Consider the following 19,041-nt stretch of genomic DNA (forward strand, 5'->3'; position numbering starts at 1 on the left):
ATCAGAGCCAAGGTCCTAAAAACGCTCAACAGCCTGAAAAAGGAGACTGGGTTAGGGTTAGGGAAGTGGCACAGATCAGAGTTTTTAGGACGAGATTGGAATTGGGCCAAGAAAAAGTTGATTTTTTACTCTATTTCTACCCCATAACAGACTCAGGGATGATCGTATTCATTTACAGATTGTGAGAACTTGAGAACTTCTTTTGTACATCTCGATGTAGAAGCAAAAAAAGGGGGAAAAAGTGACAATTTAAACACTAGAATGCTTCAAAATCAACTTTATTGGTGCAAAACCAGGAAACATTTCTAAAATTCTTCATACAAGTTTACAAAATGAATGTTTTAAGACCTTCTAAAACATAGCAGCATTTTTTAAATGAACAGAGATGTAAATATTCATCCTTTAAGTAACTTTATGTAAAGACATCCCATGATGCAGATAAATCCATGATGCAGACAACAGATCGTTGGGATCTATAGCGATCATGTGAGCGCTCCTGGAGTACAGTACAGCTGATAAACCGTCCTGCTCAGAGCTGGACCCAGATTTCTGAAAAAGAGAAAATAAATGATTAAACATGCTTAATGTTTCTAAATTAGTTGCTACGCATTCTGTCTGGATTATTTTAACCACCTCTTAGTCTCACAGCAAAAAAAGAAAGCTTCATAAAAGAATCACTGCAAACCTTTTTAGCTTCCCGTATCGAATGCAGGAGAGGAGTTTCTCCTTCTCAGATTCACTTCCACACTTTTCATAAGCTGCCAGAAGACTGAGGAGGGAAACATAAAAGATGAACTGCAGTAAATTAAGGATAAAATAGCATAAAATACAGATTAGTGAGGCAGTTGAATCCTAATCTAAAGAATAAATAATCTGCCTTCTGACCGGTCATGACTGCCACCATACGTCGTTTCCGTTATCAAATGTTGAAAATTTTCCTTCTTCTATGGTTTCTCTTCCCTTTTGATTTTCTCTACACAATCTCTAACGCGTTGGTCCACTTTTTACTAATTCATTCTCAAATGGGGGGCTGCACAGTGGCGCAGTTGGTAGAGCTGTTGCCTTGCAGCACGAAGGTTCTGGGTTCGATTCCCGGTCTTTCTGCATGGAGTTTGCATGTTCTCCCTGTGCATGGTGGGTTTTCTCCAGGTACTCCGGTTTCCTCCCACACTCCAAAAACATGACTGTCAGGTTAATTGGCCTCTCCAAATTGCCCCTAGGTGTGAGTGTGTGTGTGCCTGGTTGTGTGTCCTGTGTGTCTCTGTGTTGCCCTGCGACAGACTGGCGACCTGTCCAGGGTGACCCCGCCTCTCGCCCGGAACGTTAGCTGGAGATGGGCACCAGCAACCCTCCTGACCCCACCAAGGGACAAGGGTGAAAGAAAATGGATGGATGGGTGGATTCTCAAATGGTTTAAAACGTTTAGACACCAACACTCTACTGTCTCTTTAAGGTGTTATTTAAAGGTTTGGCCCACCTGTGTGGAGTGCCGTACTGCTCCAATATGGCGGCTGCTTTGTCTCCAGACAAACCACTGATCTGCATCAGCTGCCTGGCAAACACTTCCCTCACCGTCTGACACTGCAGAGGAAGAGGATGTGTGAGTTTGCAAACAACAAGATGAACCGTCAACAATGTGAGGGTTTCACCTTGTTTTTGACGGCGCCGTGGTTGAACTCTGCGAAAGAAATGAGGGAGCAGGAGGGGTTCCCCCTCTCCTCTTCATCGCTCGGTACGTCTCCCTCCAGCTCCCTGGAGCGACAGACCAGCGTTCGGTTCTGGGATTTAAAAAAAATAAATTAATAAAAGCAAACTTTTTTTATTTTTTACAGGCACCCGTCTTATCATGTTTGATATTGTTCTGAAATGTCAGTTTCTCCTCTGGGGATTAAAAACGTAAATTCATTAATTCAAAAGATGACAGAGTTTAATGCAGCTCATAAATTCAGGGTTTCATTATTTTTCTTCAGTTAAAAACGTCAGTAAGATTTTGAACTTTTAGGTTCTTTCATATGCAGATATTTGTAGTTAAAATGTTGGATTTCTAGAAACAGACAAAGGCAGAAATCTAGAGCTGCAGCTAATGATTATTTTAGTTATCGATTAATCCATCAATTATCTAAACCAGGGGTCCCCAAACTACGGCCCGCGGGCCAGATCCGGCCCGCCTCCACATTTGGTCCCGCCCCCTGAATAAAACCAGAGAGCATTTAGATTTTTTTCATATACCGTATTTTCCGGACTATAAACCGTTTATATGTGGATTTTTCTTCAACCACCAGGGGGCTCTTTAGCAGGAAGTGAATCACTGGAAGTCAAAATTGGAAATAAAAGAAGAAAGCGCCCATTAAAACAAAATTAGGTTTTAATAGGGAATTTAAATTTGAGAATGTTGTTGATCAGTTAAATAGCATTGAGGGGAAAAAGAAGATTTTTCGGGTTTTTTAAATAATACTGGGATCATTATGAGAATTTGAGGTATAGATATTAGGATCCAGTAGATGGCAGTAGTGCAACAATAATGGATGCAAGCTGCTGTTGAAATCTAAAGAAGAAGAAGAAAGCGCCCATTTTCATTTAGCACATGCTAGTAGCAACACGAAGGATCAGCACTTTTACTGTTACAGTTACCATTCAGAAACTACTGTAATCAGTTCAGTTAAATCTAAACTTTTTCTTTTTCAACCCTAATAAATGATATTCAATTGACCTGTTATGACTCAAATTTTGGGTGTCTGCCCCCCTCTGCTGCTGCTGCATCGTTGTGGAAAACCTGGAGCGGCAGAGATATCTGCGGTTTATATGTGCATGTTTACTGGTTTAGAAAAAACAAAAAAAAAACTTTGGGGTTGTGGCTTATAGTCCGGTGCGGCTCATAGTTGGGAAAATACGGACTATAATCCTTCCTGGATTTTTTCTGTGAAGAACCCAGAGAGAGTTATTTGATTGTGCTTTCTGGAAAACAATATATTTTTACATTTAGGCACTCCTGCAACCGTCACACTTTTTCTGTTACAAACTGACTCCGGCCCCCCACCAGAGAAGGGAAAAGTTATGTGGCCCTCACAGGAAAAAGTTTGGGGACCCCTGCTCTAAACGGATATCTCGTCAACAGCATTTCAAATCTTAAATTTCCACTTTTTAAATTAGCACTGCCCTTTATTGTCAGACTATTGGCATTTATATATTTCTATTGTTTGTTTCTGTTTGTCTTGTCTGTTTGTTAGAAACAAAAAGAAGTGAAGCAGACAGAAAGGTGCTTGTTTAATTGAAAGTGCAGAAGGAAGCAGGTTTTATCAGTTTGTTTCCCACCTGGTAGAGTTTGCTCAGGTAGCGGGTCATGACTGTGAGGTAGGCGGCCGACTCCCGAACGTCCTGGACTCGTTTTACAAAGAAGCCGTCAACAACCTAACACAAAAAAATTTAAACATGACAGCAGGAAGCTTAAAGAGTAACCCCAGATTAACTGTTTTCTGCAGAAAAATTGTATACATTGATTCTTAACGGTTCTATCTTTATGTTTCTGTGCAAATTCTGACATTTTCATGTAACTTTAATGTAAATATTTGGTCTATAACAGCCTCAGTGCTGCCCCCTTTGGACTGAATGGTGGGTACTGCAGCTGAATTTCCCTACCACTGCTGCTTCATAAAAGCCATAAAAACCTACAAAAAAACAATAGAAAAAAGTCACTAGATTTGAACAAACACTTTAAATAAGTTTGACCTGAAACAAAATTAATATTCAGGGAAAAACATTTCTATAATCTATGATGCTGTGGGAGTTTCAGTGCCGTTCTTCTCACCTGCGTGTTGACGATGGCCTGCTGCAGAGTCGCTTCAGGTAAACTCAGGTGAGCGGCGGACGAGCTGCTGCCCTCCACCAGGTAGATGGGCCGACGGAGACCACATCGCTTCAGCCGAAACTGACAGGAAATTGACACTTTTAAAGATTACGCTCATTGATTACATGTTCACTTTAACTTGGAGCTTATTTATTAAATGATTTCAAGACGCTGTGAGCAAAAACAAGCAGTGTGAAAAAAAAACATTCCAACATATCTGAACTTCTTTGGGAAATGTTGATGGATCCAAATTTAGCTGATGCATAAAAACAGCCGAATTCACTTAAAATGTTACTTTTTAAATCCAGACATAAATATACAGATTTATTTGATAACTGTACACAAGAACAGCTCATTTAAATAGTTTAGTCAAACATGTAAAAACAACTTTAATTTGTTCAGTCAGCAAATAATTAGGAGTAAAACAGCCAATATAAAATAAACAATAAACTGACAAAAACAATAAGATGCATGTAAAAATAAACTGCAACAAACTTTCTTTCAAATGGTTCTGAAAGTGGAATTAGGAATAAATATTAAAGCATAAAATTAGGCTGAATAGATCTGCCCTTCTGAATCACATCGTCACAAGTACTCAATCTAGGTTTTCCTTCTAGGATCAATACAGATATTAATATCGGATCATCTCTAATGTAAATACTAAAAAAGTTGTTTGTTCCACATTTTTACAGTTCAAACATTTTCATAAAACACTAAAGAACAGAGTAAAACTTGAGTTTAACAGAAAAGAAAAAAGAAACAACATTTCACTTTGGAGAAACATATTTTAGTGTTACTGGTTTTCAGAAAAACTCAGTTTCAATTAAAATAAAAACATAAAATTTAAAACAAAAGACTCTTTGTGGGTTAAAATGTACACAAAAACAGAGAAGGAAACAACATTTCTGCGCTCACCTTCTGTTCCCTGAAGCGTCCGTCGATGATGCTCCCACACAGGTCGTCCATCCTCTTCCTCTCTATGATGTAATCCAGGACCAGCTCTCTGCCCGCAGACGCTCGCAGCTGACCTGGAAGTAATCATTTGCAAATAAAATGGAGCATAACATGCAGCAGTTATGAACAACCAAACTGACAGAAACCCAACGATGGGCTTCAGGTTAAAACTGTGTAGGAGAACTGCAGTTCCCACAATGCAGCTGTTCTCCCTGCTGTGGGAGATCATAATGAGTTCTCCCTGCTGTTCTCCCTGCTGTGGGAGAACAGCAGGGAGAACTCATTATGATTTTGAGACTATACTGTCATTTTAGCCATTTTAACTCTACAGATTTTTAATGCGTTTATTCATAAAAGCAATTTGATTAATTTTATTTAGTTTATTTGAGTCATAGTTTATGCTTCAGACCATTTTCTACAGTTAAAGTGCAACAACTCCTCACCTGACACACAAAATCTCACCTGAAAATTAAATCAGAGCAGAAATGTTCATCTGCAGCTGAACATATTTTTACATAAACATTTCCACTGTATTATTCATGGGCTTTAAAGAGCAGCAGCACAAAATCAGAGGGAAAAAAACCTTTTAAGATAATGCATATGCCATTACATTAGGGCTGCACCGATTGCAGTTCTCTGGCCAATCACCGACTATCAATCTCTAAAAAACCCGATTCCGATTTTGGCCGATAACATTGTTTTGTCTGAAATGTTGCTCAATATATCAAGAAAGTTGCTGAATTGGCAACAATGGGGCGACTATTGTTAACTGTAAATGTACAGACATGACCTGGTCGGCCGGTTTGTCAGTTAAACCACCTCTGAGACACAACCATATGGACTTAATGCGATCTGCATGATATAAACCCTGAATATCAAGAAAGTCCATCCGTTTTAATGCTTCTGCAGCAGAAACAATTGGCTGCAAACCAATCCTCTGACAGGAATCTGGCCATACTTGAATCAAACATTTCCTTGATGGGTGGAACCATTTACAACAAACTGACAGTTAAAGTCAGCCGTTACTCAGTAAGGAAGTTCAGTCATTAATCAGGTGTGGAGAGACTCGCAGAGGAGTTGAGATGGATAAAATCTGCTGTTCCATCTGTTTGGATCTACTGAAGGATCCAGTGACTATTTGCTGTGGACACAACTACTGCATGAACTGTATTGAAGAGCTCTGGGACAGAGAAGATGAGAGGGAAATCCACAGCTGCCCTCAGTGCAGACAAACCTCAACACCGAGGCCTCTCCTGGAGAAAAACACCATGTTAGAAGAGTTTGTGGCGCATCAGAAGAAGACTGGCCCCCAAGCTGGACCGGCTGATCACTGCTATGCTGGACCTGAATCTGTGGCCTGCGATGTCTGCACTGGGAGGAAGATGAAAGCTGTCAAGTCCTGTCTGGTCTGTTTAGTTTCCTACTGTAAGAACCACCTCCAACCTCATTATGATGTCCCTGGATTGAAGAAACACAAGCTGGTGGAGCCGTCCGAGAACCTAAAGGAGAACATCTGCTCTCGTCATGATGAGGTGATGAAGATCTTCTGTCGTACTGATCAGCAGTGTATCTGTTATCTCTGCTTAATGGATGAACATAAAGGCCATGAAACAGTCCCAGCTGCAGCAGAAAGGACTGAGAAGCAGAAGGAACTCCAGGAGAGTCGACAAGAAATCCATCAGAGAATCCAGGACCAAGAGAAAGATGTGAAGCTGCTTCAACAGGAGGTGGAGGCCATCAATGTCTCTGCTGATAAAGCAGTAGATTACAGTGAGAAGTTCTTCACTGGGATGATCCGTCTCCTCCAGAAAAGAAGCTCTGAGGTGAAGCAGCAGATCAGATCCCAGCAGGAAACTGAGGTCAGTCGAGTCGGAGATCTTCAGGAGAAGCTGGAGCAGGGGATCAGTGAGCTGAAGAGGAAAGACGCTGAGCTGGAGCAGCTCTCACACACAGAGGATCACARCCAGTTTCTCCTCAACTACCCCTCACTGCCAGCACTCAGKGAGTCKAMACMYTCATCCAGCATCAACATCCGTCCTCTGAGACACTTTGAGGACGTGACAGCAGCTGTGTCAGAGCTCAGAGACAAACTACAGGACGTCCTGAGAAACTCATGGACAAACATCTCCCTGATGGTCACTGAGGTGGATGTTCTACTGTCAGGACCAGAACCAAAGACGAGAGCTGAGTTCTTTAAATATTCACGAGAAATCACTCTGGATCCAAACACAGCAAACATGAAATTGTTTTTATCTGAGGGGAACCAAAAAGTAACGTTAATGAAACAACAACAGTTTTATCCTGATCATCCGGACAGATTCACTGGTTGTTTTTATCAGGTGCTGAGCAGAGAGAGTCTGACTGGACGTTGTTACTGGGAGGTGGAGTGGAGCGGGAAAGCAGTTCATGTAGCAGTTTCATACCAGAACACAAGCAGAAATGGAGGATTTGGATTTAATAACAAATCCTGGTCATTAGACTGCCGGACAAACAGTTACACATTTTATCACCACAGCAATCAAACTCCAATACCAGGTCCAGTTTCCTCCAGGGTCGGAGTGTACCTGGATCACAGTGCAGGTGTTCTGTCCTTCTACAGCGTCTGTGAAACCATGACTCTAATTCACAGAGTCCAGACCACATTCACTCGGCCTCTACATGCTGGGATTCAGTTTTTAAAATATGGAGACTCTGCTGAGTTCCTATATCTGAAGTAGTCAGCAGCGATCTGAGGCCCCGGTGGTTAAAATGCATGTTTCAGTTTCTTTAGTCTCCATCATTGTTGTCATTTCTTCACTGTTAAGAGGTCAGCTGCCTTTATGGATCTTATTTGTTGTTTTGTTGGAATTTGTTTGGGTGCTGCCCCATCCTGTTTCTGTTCAGCCATGGCAGCTACCACCACTCAGGAGTGTTTGGTTCACCTAAGATAATTACATTGTCACACCAAACATTGTTATTCAAATCCGTGTGCAGATGAGCTGATGGAAACTGTAAATATCATCATCATCAAACTGAATGAAGTTGATTTTTACATGAACTCAAATAATTCCATCTTTCTGCATATTTTATTGTTTTAATGTTTCAGTGTGAAGTTTTGACGGGTGACTGGATTCTAATAGTTGTTTTCAGGATTGACTGGATTATTTTTGTCTCAAATGTCTTCAGTGTATGAAATCATTTCTCTAATAAAATTGAATTCAAGCCAATATCGAATTACTTTTTCAGTTTGTGTTTATTTTTATACAAAAAATGAACTCGATGCTCATATACAAAAATGTTGTTTCTATTTTGTGTGTTTTTATTATATCAAATAAATAAATATATGTAATAATTTGCTCTCGGCAGCCTGTACTTCTTCAGGAATATCTTTCAAGGTTTCCAGCAAGATGCTGTATATATTCTATAAGTCAGTAATTGGGAGTTTAATCTGTGAATTGATAGTACCTGCTATGTTGATGGTAATGTACCCAATGGTAATTTTTCCTATCACCCAATTTACCATAGTTAATTGATGACTTGTGACTAGAGCTGGACGTTTCATATCAGCCGATATCAATACTTATTGATTACTTTTTGGGGTTTTATTTAAATATCTGTAATACAGCCAAACTGGGGTTGTGACCGTTCTTGTTTTATCCAGTTTTCACTCCACACAGTTTTTATTTTTAATTTTTAAGCAGTTATGAGGCAAAACATTAAACTGCTGCTGACTCTACAGGTCATTGCTAGGCAACCATAGAATGAGTTGCTAGGATACCAAAGAGAGAGAGTTAGTTGATTCCACCAACCTAGCTTAGCTTGTAGTGAGCGGTTGGGCAGCTAAAGTTTTCCTATGCCTACATCTCCCAGAATCCTGTGAGGCTCTAGATCAAAGTTCAGCAAATATTCAATGTATTGAATATTCTATCTGACATATTAGCTATTGATATTGATCTATCACAATATATATATTGTAATTGAGTTCTTGTAAAACTCCAAATAGCTACAGAATTAGCTAGTTTTTGTTTATATTTGATTACAGCAACTCCAATAATTGCACAGTTGTTAAATTTTGCTCTATAGTTTGTACTTTTTCCATATTGTAAAGAGAATTTTAAAGTGCATTCTGGGTAAATTTTTGCTCTGGTGTTTCATGCGTTACCTGGAACAGGTGCAACCTTTTCCCGCGCCACCCACAGGAAGTCTCCGACGTTCAGCTTCCTGACGTCGAAGCCGACTCCGTTCCTCTGAAGCTCTTTGACGAGCTCCTGCTTCCTGTAATGGCTGCCGCTGCACAAACCAGGACGGGAAAAAAAACATTTTAAAAAAATAAATAAAATAAATAAATAAAAATCACTTTTCTTTTCTCTTTCAGCTGCACAAACGTTCAGAACAATGTTTCTCACCCTGTGGTCTCGATGAAGTCAACACACAGGATGACGTCGTAGGTTCCAGGTAGGAGACAGTCTCTGTTTGGCTTCCTGCTCGTCGTCATGGTAACCTGTGTTTTCCCCGGTAATGACAACCGGCCGGCATCGCCGCTGGACTGAGTTTCACCGGTGGCTCTTTCTGACAGACTCCCACGCTCCTCCTCTTCATCACTTGCAGTCAGATCAACCACAGCGTCTTCCTCTTCCTCCTCTGGTCCAGCTGCTCCCCTCCCGTCCTCCACCGGGACGTTCCTCCTCTCCTTCTCCACCGATTCAAGTCGCTCGGCCAAAGCGAGACCCTCATCTGTCAGAGAATACCTAAAACAGAGAGAGACGCTGAAATCTAGAGGTTGCCATGTTGAATCCAACTCTAGTTCATTTGACGCTACCAAATATGCAAAGAAACCTTTAAAGTGTTTTATCCACTATTCAGTAATTATTACATTTATTTAGAATAAATGCTGCCTTATAGTTTGGGATTTTAGTTTAAAATTATCACCAGATATTTTTTTCATCACAATTCATCCATTTGATTTTAAGAAAATGTAATATTTTATATGAATCACATCAGATATCATTTTATTTTCACAGTTTTTCTGGTTTTTTGCTGCTGGACGGTTCCTTTGGTCTTTTTCTATTTCCAGTTTGAGGAGCAAATTAGCTTGATGAATTTGACTGGCAGCCAATCAGAAGATGAACATCAGAAAAATATTTTAAATTAATTATTTTAACTTATATTTAAATTTTAAGAAATGATTGAAAAAAATATTTTTTTTTTTGCATTTTTTTCCTCCTCTTCCCTCTAACTTTCTGAGAAGGTGTCCAAATCGCCATTTGTGGCCCTTTAAATTATTTTATTTGGCCCCTGACCACAAGACAAGACAGATAAAAATTTACACAATAAAATAGACAATTGATGACCAAAAAGTTTGAAAATTTTCAGTTTTTCTTTTAATAAAGTAAAACAGAGCTATTTTTTTAATGTTCCCTATCTTAAATGATGTACAGATGTCATAAAAATATTTTGTTAATTTTTTGCTGAGAAAAAAGAAAAGAAAAAAAAAAGAAAAATCACAATAAACTATTTGATTTCATTTTGTCCACCAATATTTTCAATTTGCCAATTTTGGCTGCCAGAGCAAAACGTTTGGACACCACTGCTTTCAACTAAAGCATATTCATGTGTTAGAATGGCCTAGTCAAAGTCCTTTAGTAGCTTGAGATATTCTGCAAAGTGGGATGAGCAAAAATTACCATATAAAAACAGGCCACACTTTTCAGCTTTTACTCAACATCTCAATGAAATGCGCAGAACTTTGTTGATTTAATGTGACATAATGTGTAAAAACCAAATGGTTCTGAATAATTTTACTATGAACTGAACATTTCGGATGTAGATTAGTAACCTGGCAGGATTGTGAGTCTTTGTGAGCAGGTTTTTCTGGATCAGAGTGCTGACTGAGGACCAGGCGGTGTACTTGCTGCCAAGATCGGGCTGCAGACAAACACAAAGAGGGAAAGTTTTAGAGGAGACAGCCGGACTAAACGCAGTAGATCTCATGAAAACACTCACCACAGAAAACGATTTGTCACAGAGAGGCTGAGCTTCTGACTGCAGCTCCATCTTAAACATGTAGCCTTTACTGCCCGGGATCTACAGGAGGATAAAAGAGTACAACCATTAGATCCTGGTCCAGGCTCAAAGTATTTTAAATTAATTTAACAGCAGAATGGTACCTGCTGCTGTCTGTAAAGAGTGAGCAACACAGCATATCCTCCAGATCGCTGCTGCGGAACGTACTCCCTCTTCTTCTTCTTCGTTTCTCCATCTCCTCCTCTGTCCTTCCCTGCATCATTCCTCTTTAACAGATTAATTACATGATGGCTTTACATGAAATTATTAGGGATGTGCCGATCAGGTTTTTTCCTGCCGATACCGATCACCCATGAGGGCCGATCACCGATACCGATCACATAATTATTATTATTTTTATCATAAACACTACCGGTTACATTATGTGGAAATAGGAACCATGAATTCACCTTAATTTAGACAAAAACTTGTTTTTAATAACTTTTTCTAAGAAGAAAACTAAACAAAACAGGCATTCTGCAAATTGTACTGCTATTGGTAATACCATCTTTAACAGACTGATAACATATGGAGGCTCTGAAGAGGCTAAATAATACAAAGAGCCAAAATAAAACCTCTCAACATTGCCAAAAGATTCAAGTATAGCATTTAAATGATCATTATAAGTGGTTTTATATACATTTTATTTAAATATTACATTTAATTAACTAATTGAAATATGTTAATTTAATTGTTGATTAAATTAACTAATTTAATATTAAATGTTTAATATTTAAATATTTAATTTACATTAAATATTAAACTGAATATTTAAATGACATAATTGAAATTGTATTTTTCTTGATTTAAATAAAAAAAATTTAACTTAGTATTTTAAATATATTTAAAATATTAATTTATATAACTAAAACGCCTTTTAATGTTGGTGCATCAACAGAAAACTGATTAAAAATGTTTCTAAGCTTCAATTTATTTATTTGCGTGCAGGACAGAAAATGGTCACACAGCGCCCTCTGGTGGACGGCAGAGGACATGCACCTCAATATTTAATATTTATTTATCTTTTGTTTTCTATGGGAGACGATTAGGGTCACTGGGAAAAAAACAAACAAAAAAAGAAAGTCAGAATTCTCAGATTAATATCAGAATTCTGAGAATAAAGTCACAATTTTGAGAAAAAAGTTTTTTTTTTCAGTGGCCCTTATCCTCTTCCATATAACAGTGTAAATTACTTTTTCTTATCTGTGTGTTCAATATTCTGTGTTACACGATCTTTCATATTTCATCATTCTGTGAAAATCATTTTATGCTGATTTATTTAAAAATATAAAACCAAAATATAAGAAGGTTGTTTTAATCACCTTTCTAGAAGGAGCCAGACTGTTGCTGCTGCTGCTGTTGTTGTTATATGTTCGGTCAGGAGGGGGCGCACCTTTGGGCAAGCTGTGTATTGAAGCGTTGGGACCTGAAAGTACAGAAGTCAGTAAGGATAGAGAAGCAAAAGTTTAAATGACACATTTTAACCAGAATAGCATTTTGTACATTTTTATTCAGTTCCTATTAAATTTTTTATATGTTTCTGTATTAATATTTAGAAAATGTTGTTAGAATGTCCCTGTTTTAAACACTAATACTTTTTAAAATATGTTTTCTCGTTGCTGTGGTAATGTTTAATGTTTGAAGAAATGTAGGATGGAGCGTAAATATTTTTAAATTTGCTACTATTTTTAACTACAGTGAACTCAGTTAAACCTGCAAGTTTGTCTATGGTTTAACATTATGTTTTCTTTTTAATCCACAAATCCATTTATCTGGATTTATCTAATTGTTCTATTCATCTGTCAATCATATGACAGTGCATTAGGGCCTTTGTAGCTGGAAAGAACAGAGAAGTAAATTTCCACCAAAAAACTCAGACATTTTTAGATTAATCAAAAAATAAATTTTCTAGACAAAAAAAAATAATATTTTTTATTTAAAGTAAAAAAATTGCTTTTATTTGAAAGTTTGTTTCAAAAACAAACTTTTGAAACTCAGAAATGTACATTTTTTTTCTAGAATTTTTCTGATTAATTGAAAATGTATTTTTTTTCTAGCAAATTTTTTAATTTTCAAACTCTGAAATGTCAGGGGTTTTTTTTCAAGAATAATTCTTAGATTAATTGATTTTTTTCTGGCAAATGTTCCACTTTCTGACTTCTGAAATTTCGTAACTTTTCAAATTCCAAAATTTTCAAGGTTTTTCTAGAAAACTTCTGACATTAATCTAAAAATATTGGTCTTTTTTGGTAGCTTTACTATTCCTTTTTAGTCCTAATACACCATCCATCCTCCAATCAGTCCAGTTTTCGGTTTTCCTGTCATCGGCCTGTGAATCCAACCGTTCATCCTTCCGTCTATCCTTCCATCCGTCTGTCCCTCCACAGAACCAGCCCTCGCTGTCTGTTTCTTACCGTTTTGTCTGTAATGTCGCTGCAGTTTGTCATCCAGTATTTTGCAGATTCCGTCTCCAAAGTTTTTAAGGATTTTTGCCTCTTTAGCGTTTTTTAGTGGAAGTGGATATTTATTTAAAGAGTTGATCGCCTGAAAGAAGACGACAAACAAAAGTTATTTGAATCAAATATTTCTGTGCAAACTTCTCTTGGAGTTTTACAAAAGACTTTGTGTTTCTTGTTATTCTTTTAAATAAATCTGAAGTTTTCATTTTGGTTGACAAAGAAATTACATCTTATTATTTCTCTCTCTTTTTTTCTGATCAATCACAATTACACAGGCACATTTTGTTGATTTTTTTTTTAAAAAGTAGACCTCCTCAGTTGCACATTTGTTTAACTTAGATTTTTTTTCTAATGTTATACTTTTTTATATTTGTATGAGGCTACATGCTTCAGCTTTCCTGTACTTTTGTTGCTGGTACAGCTGAATTTCTCCACAGGAACAATGGAAGTTATAGCTAATATTTTCACTCACTCATTCCATTTTTAAATGTTTGCTTTCCTTTAACTTAAATCTAGCGAATAAGGGACACAAGACCAGAGAATTGGATCTTAATCACGTCCAACAGGATGAACTTGTCCATAATGAGCCCGGTACCTTCTGGTAGGTGTACTGGATCTTCAGGTCTTTCTCCTTCGCCTCGTCCCGGAGCTCGGTGAGCCACTGGAGGAACAACGGGTTCGGACAGGACGGCAGGGCGCGTTTCCGTCCGAACCGAACCGGCTCGGAAGCGGGCATCCCTGTAGAAACCCAACAGGACACGGATACTAGCGGTAAACTCACCGAATAACGCGAGAAAAGAGCGAGGAAACATGGTTTAAATATGCTACGCTAACATTTTAGAGCGTTTATCTGAATATTTTCACAAAGAAATAACAGGTTGTTGAAGTAAATACCAGTAAAAGCATACGTTTTATCAGAAAAAGTTATAATAAGATAGTTTTGTGTCCGTTAATGTTGCTCACCGTGTTATTTTCTTACTGATCTGTTGGCTGGCGCCTTTGTTTTCAAACGTACCGAAGCACTTCCTTATTGACGTCGGTCACGTGATCCACGGCGCAGTGGCGCACAAAGGGAAAACAGCGACACCAAGCGGTGAGGAAGGTCTGATACCGCCGACAAAACCCGCATTTGTGTTAGCGTTTTCTGAAGAAAATACTCTTCTGCGTTTTTCTTTTTTATGGGAAATTATGTTTTGTTGTTCTTGTTTTTAAGTCTTTTTGGAATTTTTGTTATTATTTTTGCATAATCTCACTCTAAAAATGGCTTACATGTTTAAAAAGTCATCGATGCAATGAAAAAAAATAAAATCACAGGCAAAAAATGCAGCTCAAGCATTATTTTTGATTTATACTTGAATATATTAAACTGAGAAGAGTTTCTGGGAACTTTTAATCAATTTAATTCACGACTTCCTGCATACCATGACTGGTCTGTTGGGCTTAGCTTCTGTTGATACATGGCAAAGACAAGAAAACATAATATTCTGCTGCAGCAGATGTGATCATGACTTGTCAGAAAGCTGTGACAAGAAAACTTAATGACTTAAACATCAACAGTCAGTGACTTGAGTTTGTTACATCATCAACTGCTGAAAATGTCAACGTGCAATAACAAAAAAAAAACACCTGCAAAAAGATGATATGCAATATAGACTGAATCATAATCTGTTAAATCCAGGAGTTTATCCAGCATTAAGGACAATAGGATGTGTCATTTGAAAAGTGTCCAAACGCCCAATCAGTGCAACAATTTCCTCACGAATGGGCCACACCCAGTATAACAGTGGGCAGGTCGCAGTTTGTTTTGTTTTGTTCTTTTAAATATTCCTCAAGGTGAAATTTGTTTTTCTGTCACTGAACACACAAAAATGCATTAAATGTTGGATTTTTGTAAATTGTTTCAATGTGAGTTTAATGAATGTCTGATTTATCTTAGGGCAAGAATGTTCAAAGTGGCCCAGTGGTCATTTGTGGCCCCTGGACTGATTTTTGCATCTTCCCTGGCCACAATTCAGGAGAAGTAAATAAATCAGGAGAAATACCTAGATTTTTAAGTTAAAATGCAATATAAAAATATTAAATGCAACACAAAGTGATCATCTTCTCCAAGCTTTCTGGTTTCCTTCTGTTGTTGTGGTAACTCATCAACTTATACTATAAAGTGCACCCAAATCTGCTTTTAATTACTTTATGAAAACTTGGCTAAAAACAGGAAACGTTTTCAAATGAAGACTGACATTAAATCCTGTTTTTCTTGTTGAGAATACGCTAAATATTTTTCAGTCTTCTTCGATCGAGTCCTTAATTTAACAATGAAAACATGCAAAAACCTTTGGAGGTTTCGGGTCTATAAAAAAAAAAATCTCAACATCTTGGGTTATTGCAGTTTTAAAAATGGTATTTTTTGACTCTAAACTTCTTTTGAGCTGAAGATTTTTGGCCCACTTGACAAAAAGTTTGGACCCCCCAGTGTTAGGGGCTTTCACACATTTTTCTATTGTCTGTTTTGCAGTTTCAGAAAGAGAAGTCCATGCAAATTTGAAAATAAAACCCCAAGAAACCTTATAGAAACATCAAGAAAATGCTAAATAAAAAAAAACACTGCAGCATAAATCTGATTAAAAGACATTAATTTTGCCTGCTTCCATTATTTTCCTACACAGTCTGTGCCTGTTACCTTTCACAGACCGTTATCCGCCTTGGTTTTCCTCCCTGTATCCTCAGGCTGACAGCAGCTGGAATCCTCCAACAAGACTCGACAGGGATCAGGAATCCAACCTCTCCCCCAGCCGCAGCCTCTCTTAGACACACAGTCAGGCCAAAGCTTGGCGAGAAGCAGCAGAATGGGAGGAAGAAGCTCAGGAGAGACAAAGACAAAGAGAGAGAGAGTGAGAGAGAGAGGGAACGGGTTTGAGGAGCAAGAAAAGAGGCAAAATAACTGTTCACTTTCTTTGGTTGCAGACTGCTAGTCAAACAAAAATGGCTTCTTTACTACTTTAAAATAACTTTAAAGGTGATCTATTGTGCTTCCTTGAACAGGTTAGGATAGGTCTATGGGCCATGCCAAACATGTTCAATACATTTTTTATTTTTATTATTTTTGCATAAAATCATTCTTTGATAATGAGATTTTAGTCTGATCAGTTCTGGTTTAGAGGTTTTGTCACTTTAAATCCAAGTAAGCTGCTGCTGGCCACGCCCCCCAACTCGATGTTGACACTCACATGAAAATGGCAACAAACAGATGCACTATCATACCACAGTACATCTTTGAAAAGCATAAGTAGAGCCTGTTGCACAACCAACAAGAATACAGCAAATGCTTTCTGGATGGTAAGTCAACAAAAACAAAAAAGCATACAGAGAAATGGAAAAACAAAACAAAAAAATACTCAGCTAAACACATAATCGCAATAGACATAAACTTATAAATGACTCAAGTAAAACAATTACACATCTGCTACTTGGCATACTGGGATCTATCAAACTCCTAAATACATTCAAAACAAAACACTTGTGTTTTCCAGCAGCCATTGTACAGGGCATTCAGGGGTAAAATCATCGGACAAAACATGCTGGAGTTCCATTTGGGTTGCAAATGGAACCTGGCTGGGCTTTGCTGGTGTCAGAGTTGGGTTCCTAACACCAAAAACATAAACCTGTTGCCAATAAAACGACAGGGTGTTTTTTCATGCAGTTGGGCTGCATTTAGAGGCAGTTGTGACCCAAATGGAAGTAAATAAATGTGCAAAATGTGAATTTTGCACAATAGATCCCCTTTAAAGTTAATGTAGACTCCTTTTTTGTGGTAAAAATGTGGTTTTACAAAACATCCTGGATGTTTTGTAAAACCACATTTTTACCCCGACGTCACGTGTATGCCAAAATATGTGAAAGTCAGTCCTATTTTGAACCAGATTTGGGTCTGGACTTTGACTAGGCCATCAAGTAATCTTTGGACTTTCTACAACAGCTCATAATAACTTTGGCTAAAAAAGATAAATGACCAAGTGAACTGAAATGTTTGTTAAAATTAAGAAGCCAAACTGTTTTCTTGATTTTCTGGAAACAACTGCTTGGTCAGAAACATTTAACCCACTGAGGAGTAAAACGCTTCAGTTGGTGTTTGTTTTACTCCGGCGCCGTTTTCAAACATGTAGTTATGTGTCTAAACATGATCTAAACCAGGACTGTGTGTGTTAATCCAACTCTGAACTGGAGCAGACTGGATGTTGAAATGTTGGTTTCTCAGAGAATAGCATCTGACTCATGCTAGCATCTCTAACTCCACACTATGCACTGCAAAAACACAAAATCTTACCCAGTATTTTGGTCTCGTTTCTAGTTCAAATATCTAGAATTGACTGAAAACAAGCTCATATTTCTTGCTGAAAAGTCACTTGAAAGTTAATTCTTTATTTGAAGTCTACTAAGATATTTGCATTAGAACCTAAACCAAAACTACTAACATTTTGTTTTTGCAGTGTATCATAATCCCTTAACGTCTTCAGTGACCAGTTTAACATCGCTGCTTTGCCGTGAACGGTCAGTTTTTAAATGTGTGAGGTGTTTTTTAAATTAAAAAGCCAAATTTCACACCGATTGTTTGTTTATAGACGTAGAAATGAGCGATTCAGCAGAAAAAAATGCTTGTTGGTTTAATTTGAAGATTTGTGTTTCCTCTGGTCATCAAATTTTCCAATCAGAATAAAAGGACGACGCTTCAAGAACAATGTTTTCGCCTGGACACCAACATTTACAAGAACAAATGTAAATGTGTTCATATTAGTGCAGCTGAAACCCAGTTTGAGTTTTAAAATCCAGAATAAATTGAAACTTGTTCACCCAATTCATCAGTTGTATATTGAATTTCCATTTTAAGTCAAGAAAATATATTTTTTTTGTAGTTCATTGCAGTTGGTTTGTGTTGATTTTTTATATTATACTTAAAATAAATAAATATACGCCTTGGGTCAGCAACTATTTCAAGGAGCCACTTCTGTCTATAAAAATCAATACTTAGAGCTGCAGAAATGGTTCTCCATATTTAATATTATTATTTTATTAGTGAATGAAACTAAAGTAAACTCAATGTTTTCAGATTTTAGAACAAAAATTAATCATTAACTTACAAAGGAGAAAAATATGTTTATTTTGTACAAGTGTCCAGTAGCCCATTTAAAAATATAGAGCACACAGTTTGAAGCTAAAAATATATATATTATTATTATACTAAAAGCTTTGTGCCAATGGTTTCCTTCTATTGGAGATATTGCATAAAATCACACAGAATAACTGCTAAAATACCATTTATTATTGCATTTAGAATTAAATAAACAATTCTTACTTGGTTTAGTAAAAGTCACATGCTCAGAGTTACACAAATAAATTAGTATTGAACTGAAATTCATTATTTTTCTATCCTGAAATAATAGAAACTGGTTTAAATTCAGATATCGGAAGTCCAAAATGAAAAATTCTGACCCATTTTCTTTAAGATTTGCTTCACTTCTGTCAGATTTACCTGTATTTATTTAGCATAATTTTAATCAATGCTTATCCAGACTTTCTGAAGAAACTTTTATTCAAGTTATTTATTTGTTGTTTTACAAATCTGGTGTTGCTGTTTCTTTATTATTTTAGAAAGTCTCATTAGACAAGTTGTTAAACTCCTGAGCTGCAAATTTAAAAAACACCAAAGAATTTATTTAAAAGAACGAACAAAATCAAGTCGATGTTATG

At 37.3% G+C, this 19,041-nt stretch overlaps 2 protein-coding genes across 5 annotated transcripts; one reads left to right on the forward strand and one right to left on the reverse strand.

Annotated features, from left to right (window-relative positions):
- Positions 1 to 398: 398 nt before the first annotated feature.
- On the reverse strand, positions 399 to 14,350 carry mus81 (MUS81 structure-specific endonuclease subunit). Of its 4 annotated transcripts, none has more exons than XM_008435609.1 (16): positions 14,263 to 14,350; positions 13,895 to 14,037; positions 13,255 to 13,384; positions 12,163 to 12,266; positions 10,945 to 11,067; positions 10,781 to 10,861; positions 10,614 to 10,702; positions 9,184 to 9,525; positions 8,940 to 9,067; positions 4,760 to 4,872; positions 3,806 to 3,925; positions 3,313 to 3,408; positions 1,650 to 1,778; positions 1,478 to 1,581; positions 686 to 769; positions 399 to 549 (listed from the first exon to the last, which is right to left on the reverse strand). In XM_008435609.1, the coding sequence occupies exons 2-16, from the start codon at positions 14,033 to 14,035 to the stop codon at positions 483 to 485; spliced, it is 1,851 nt and encodes a 616-aa protein (XP_008433831.1). In that variant the 5' UTR covers positions 14,036 to 14,037; positions 14,263 to 14,350; the 3' UTR covers positions 399 to 482. The 4 variants fall into 4 exon arrangements, with proteins under 4 accessions (XP_008433831.1, XP_008433833.1, XP_008433834.1 ...); XM_008435611.2 differs by lacking the exon at positions 14,263 to 14,350 and adding an exon at positions 14,208 to 14,242; XM_008435612.1 differs by lacking the exon at positions 3,806 to 3,925.
- Positions 5,509 to 8,052, forward strand: LOC103480597 (tripartite motif-containing protein 16-like). The gene has a single exon (XM_008435608.2). The coding sequence runs from the start codon at positions 5,881 to 5,883 to the stop codon at positions 7,513 to 7,515; it is 1,635 nt and encodes a 544-aa protein (XP_008433830.1). The 5' UTR covers positions 5,509 to 5,880; the 3' UTR covers positions 7,516 to 8,052.
- Positions 14,351 to 19,041: the final 4,691 nt, after the last annotated feature.

The sequence above is a fragment of the Poecilia reticulata genome, linkage group LG18 (assembly GCF_000633615.1).
Source record: "Poecilia reticulata strain Guanapo linkage group LG18, Guppy_female_1.0+MT, whole genome shotgun sequence".
In the NCBI taxonomy this organism is placed as follows: Eukaryota; Metazoa; Chordata; class Actinopteri; order Cyprinodontiformes; family Poeciliidae; genus Poecilia; species Poecilia reticulata.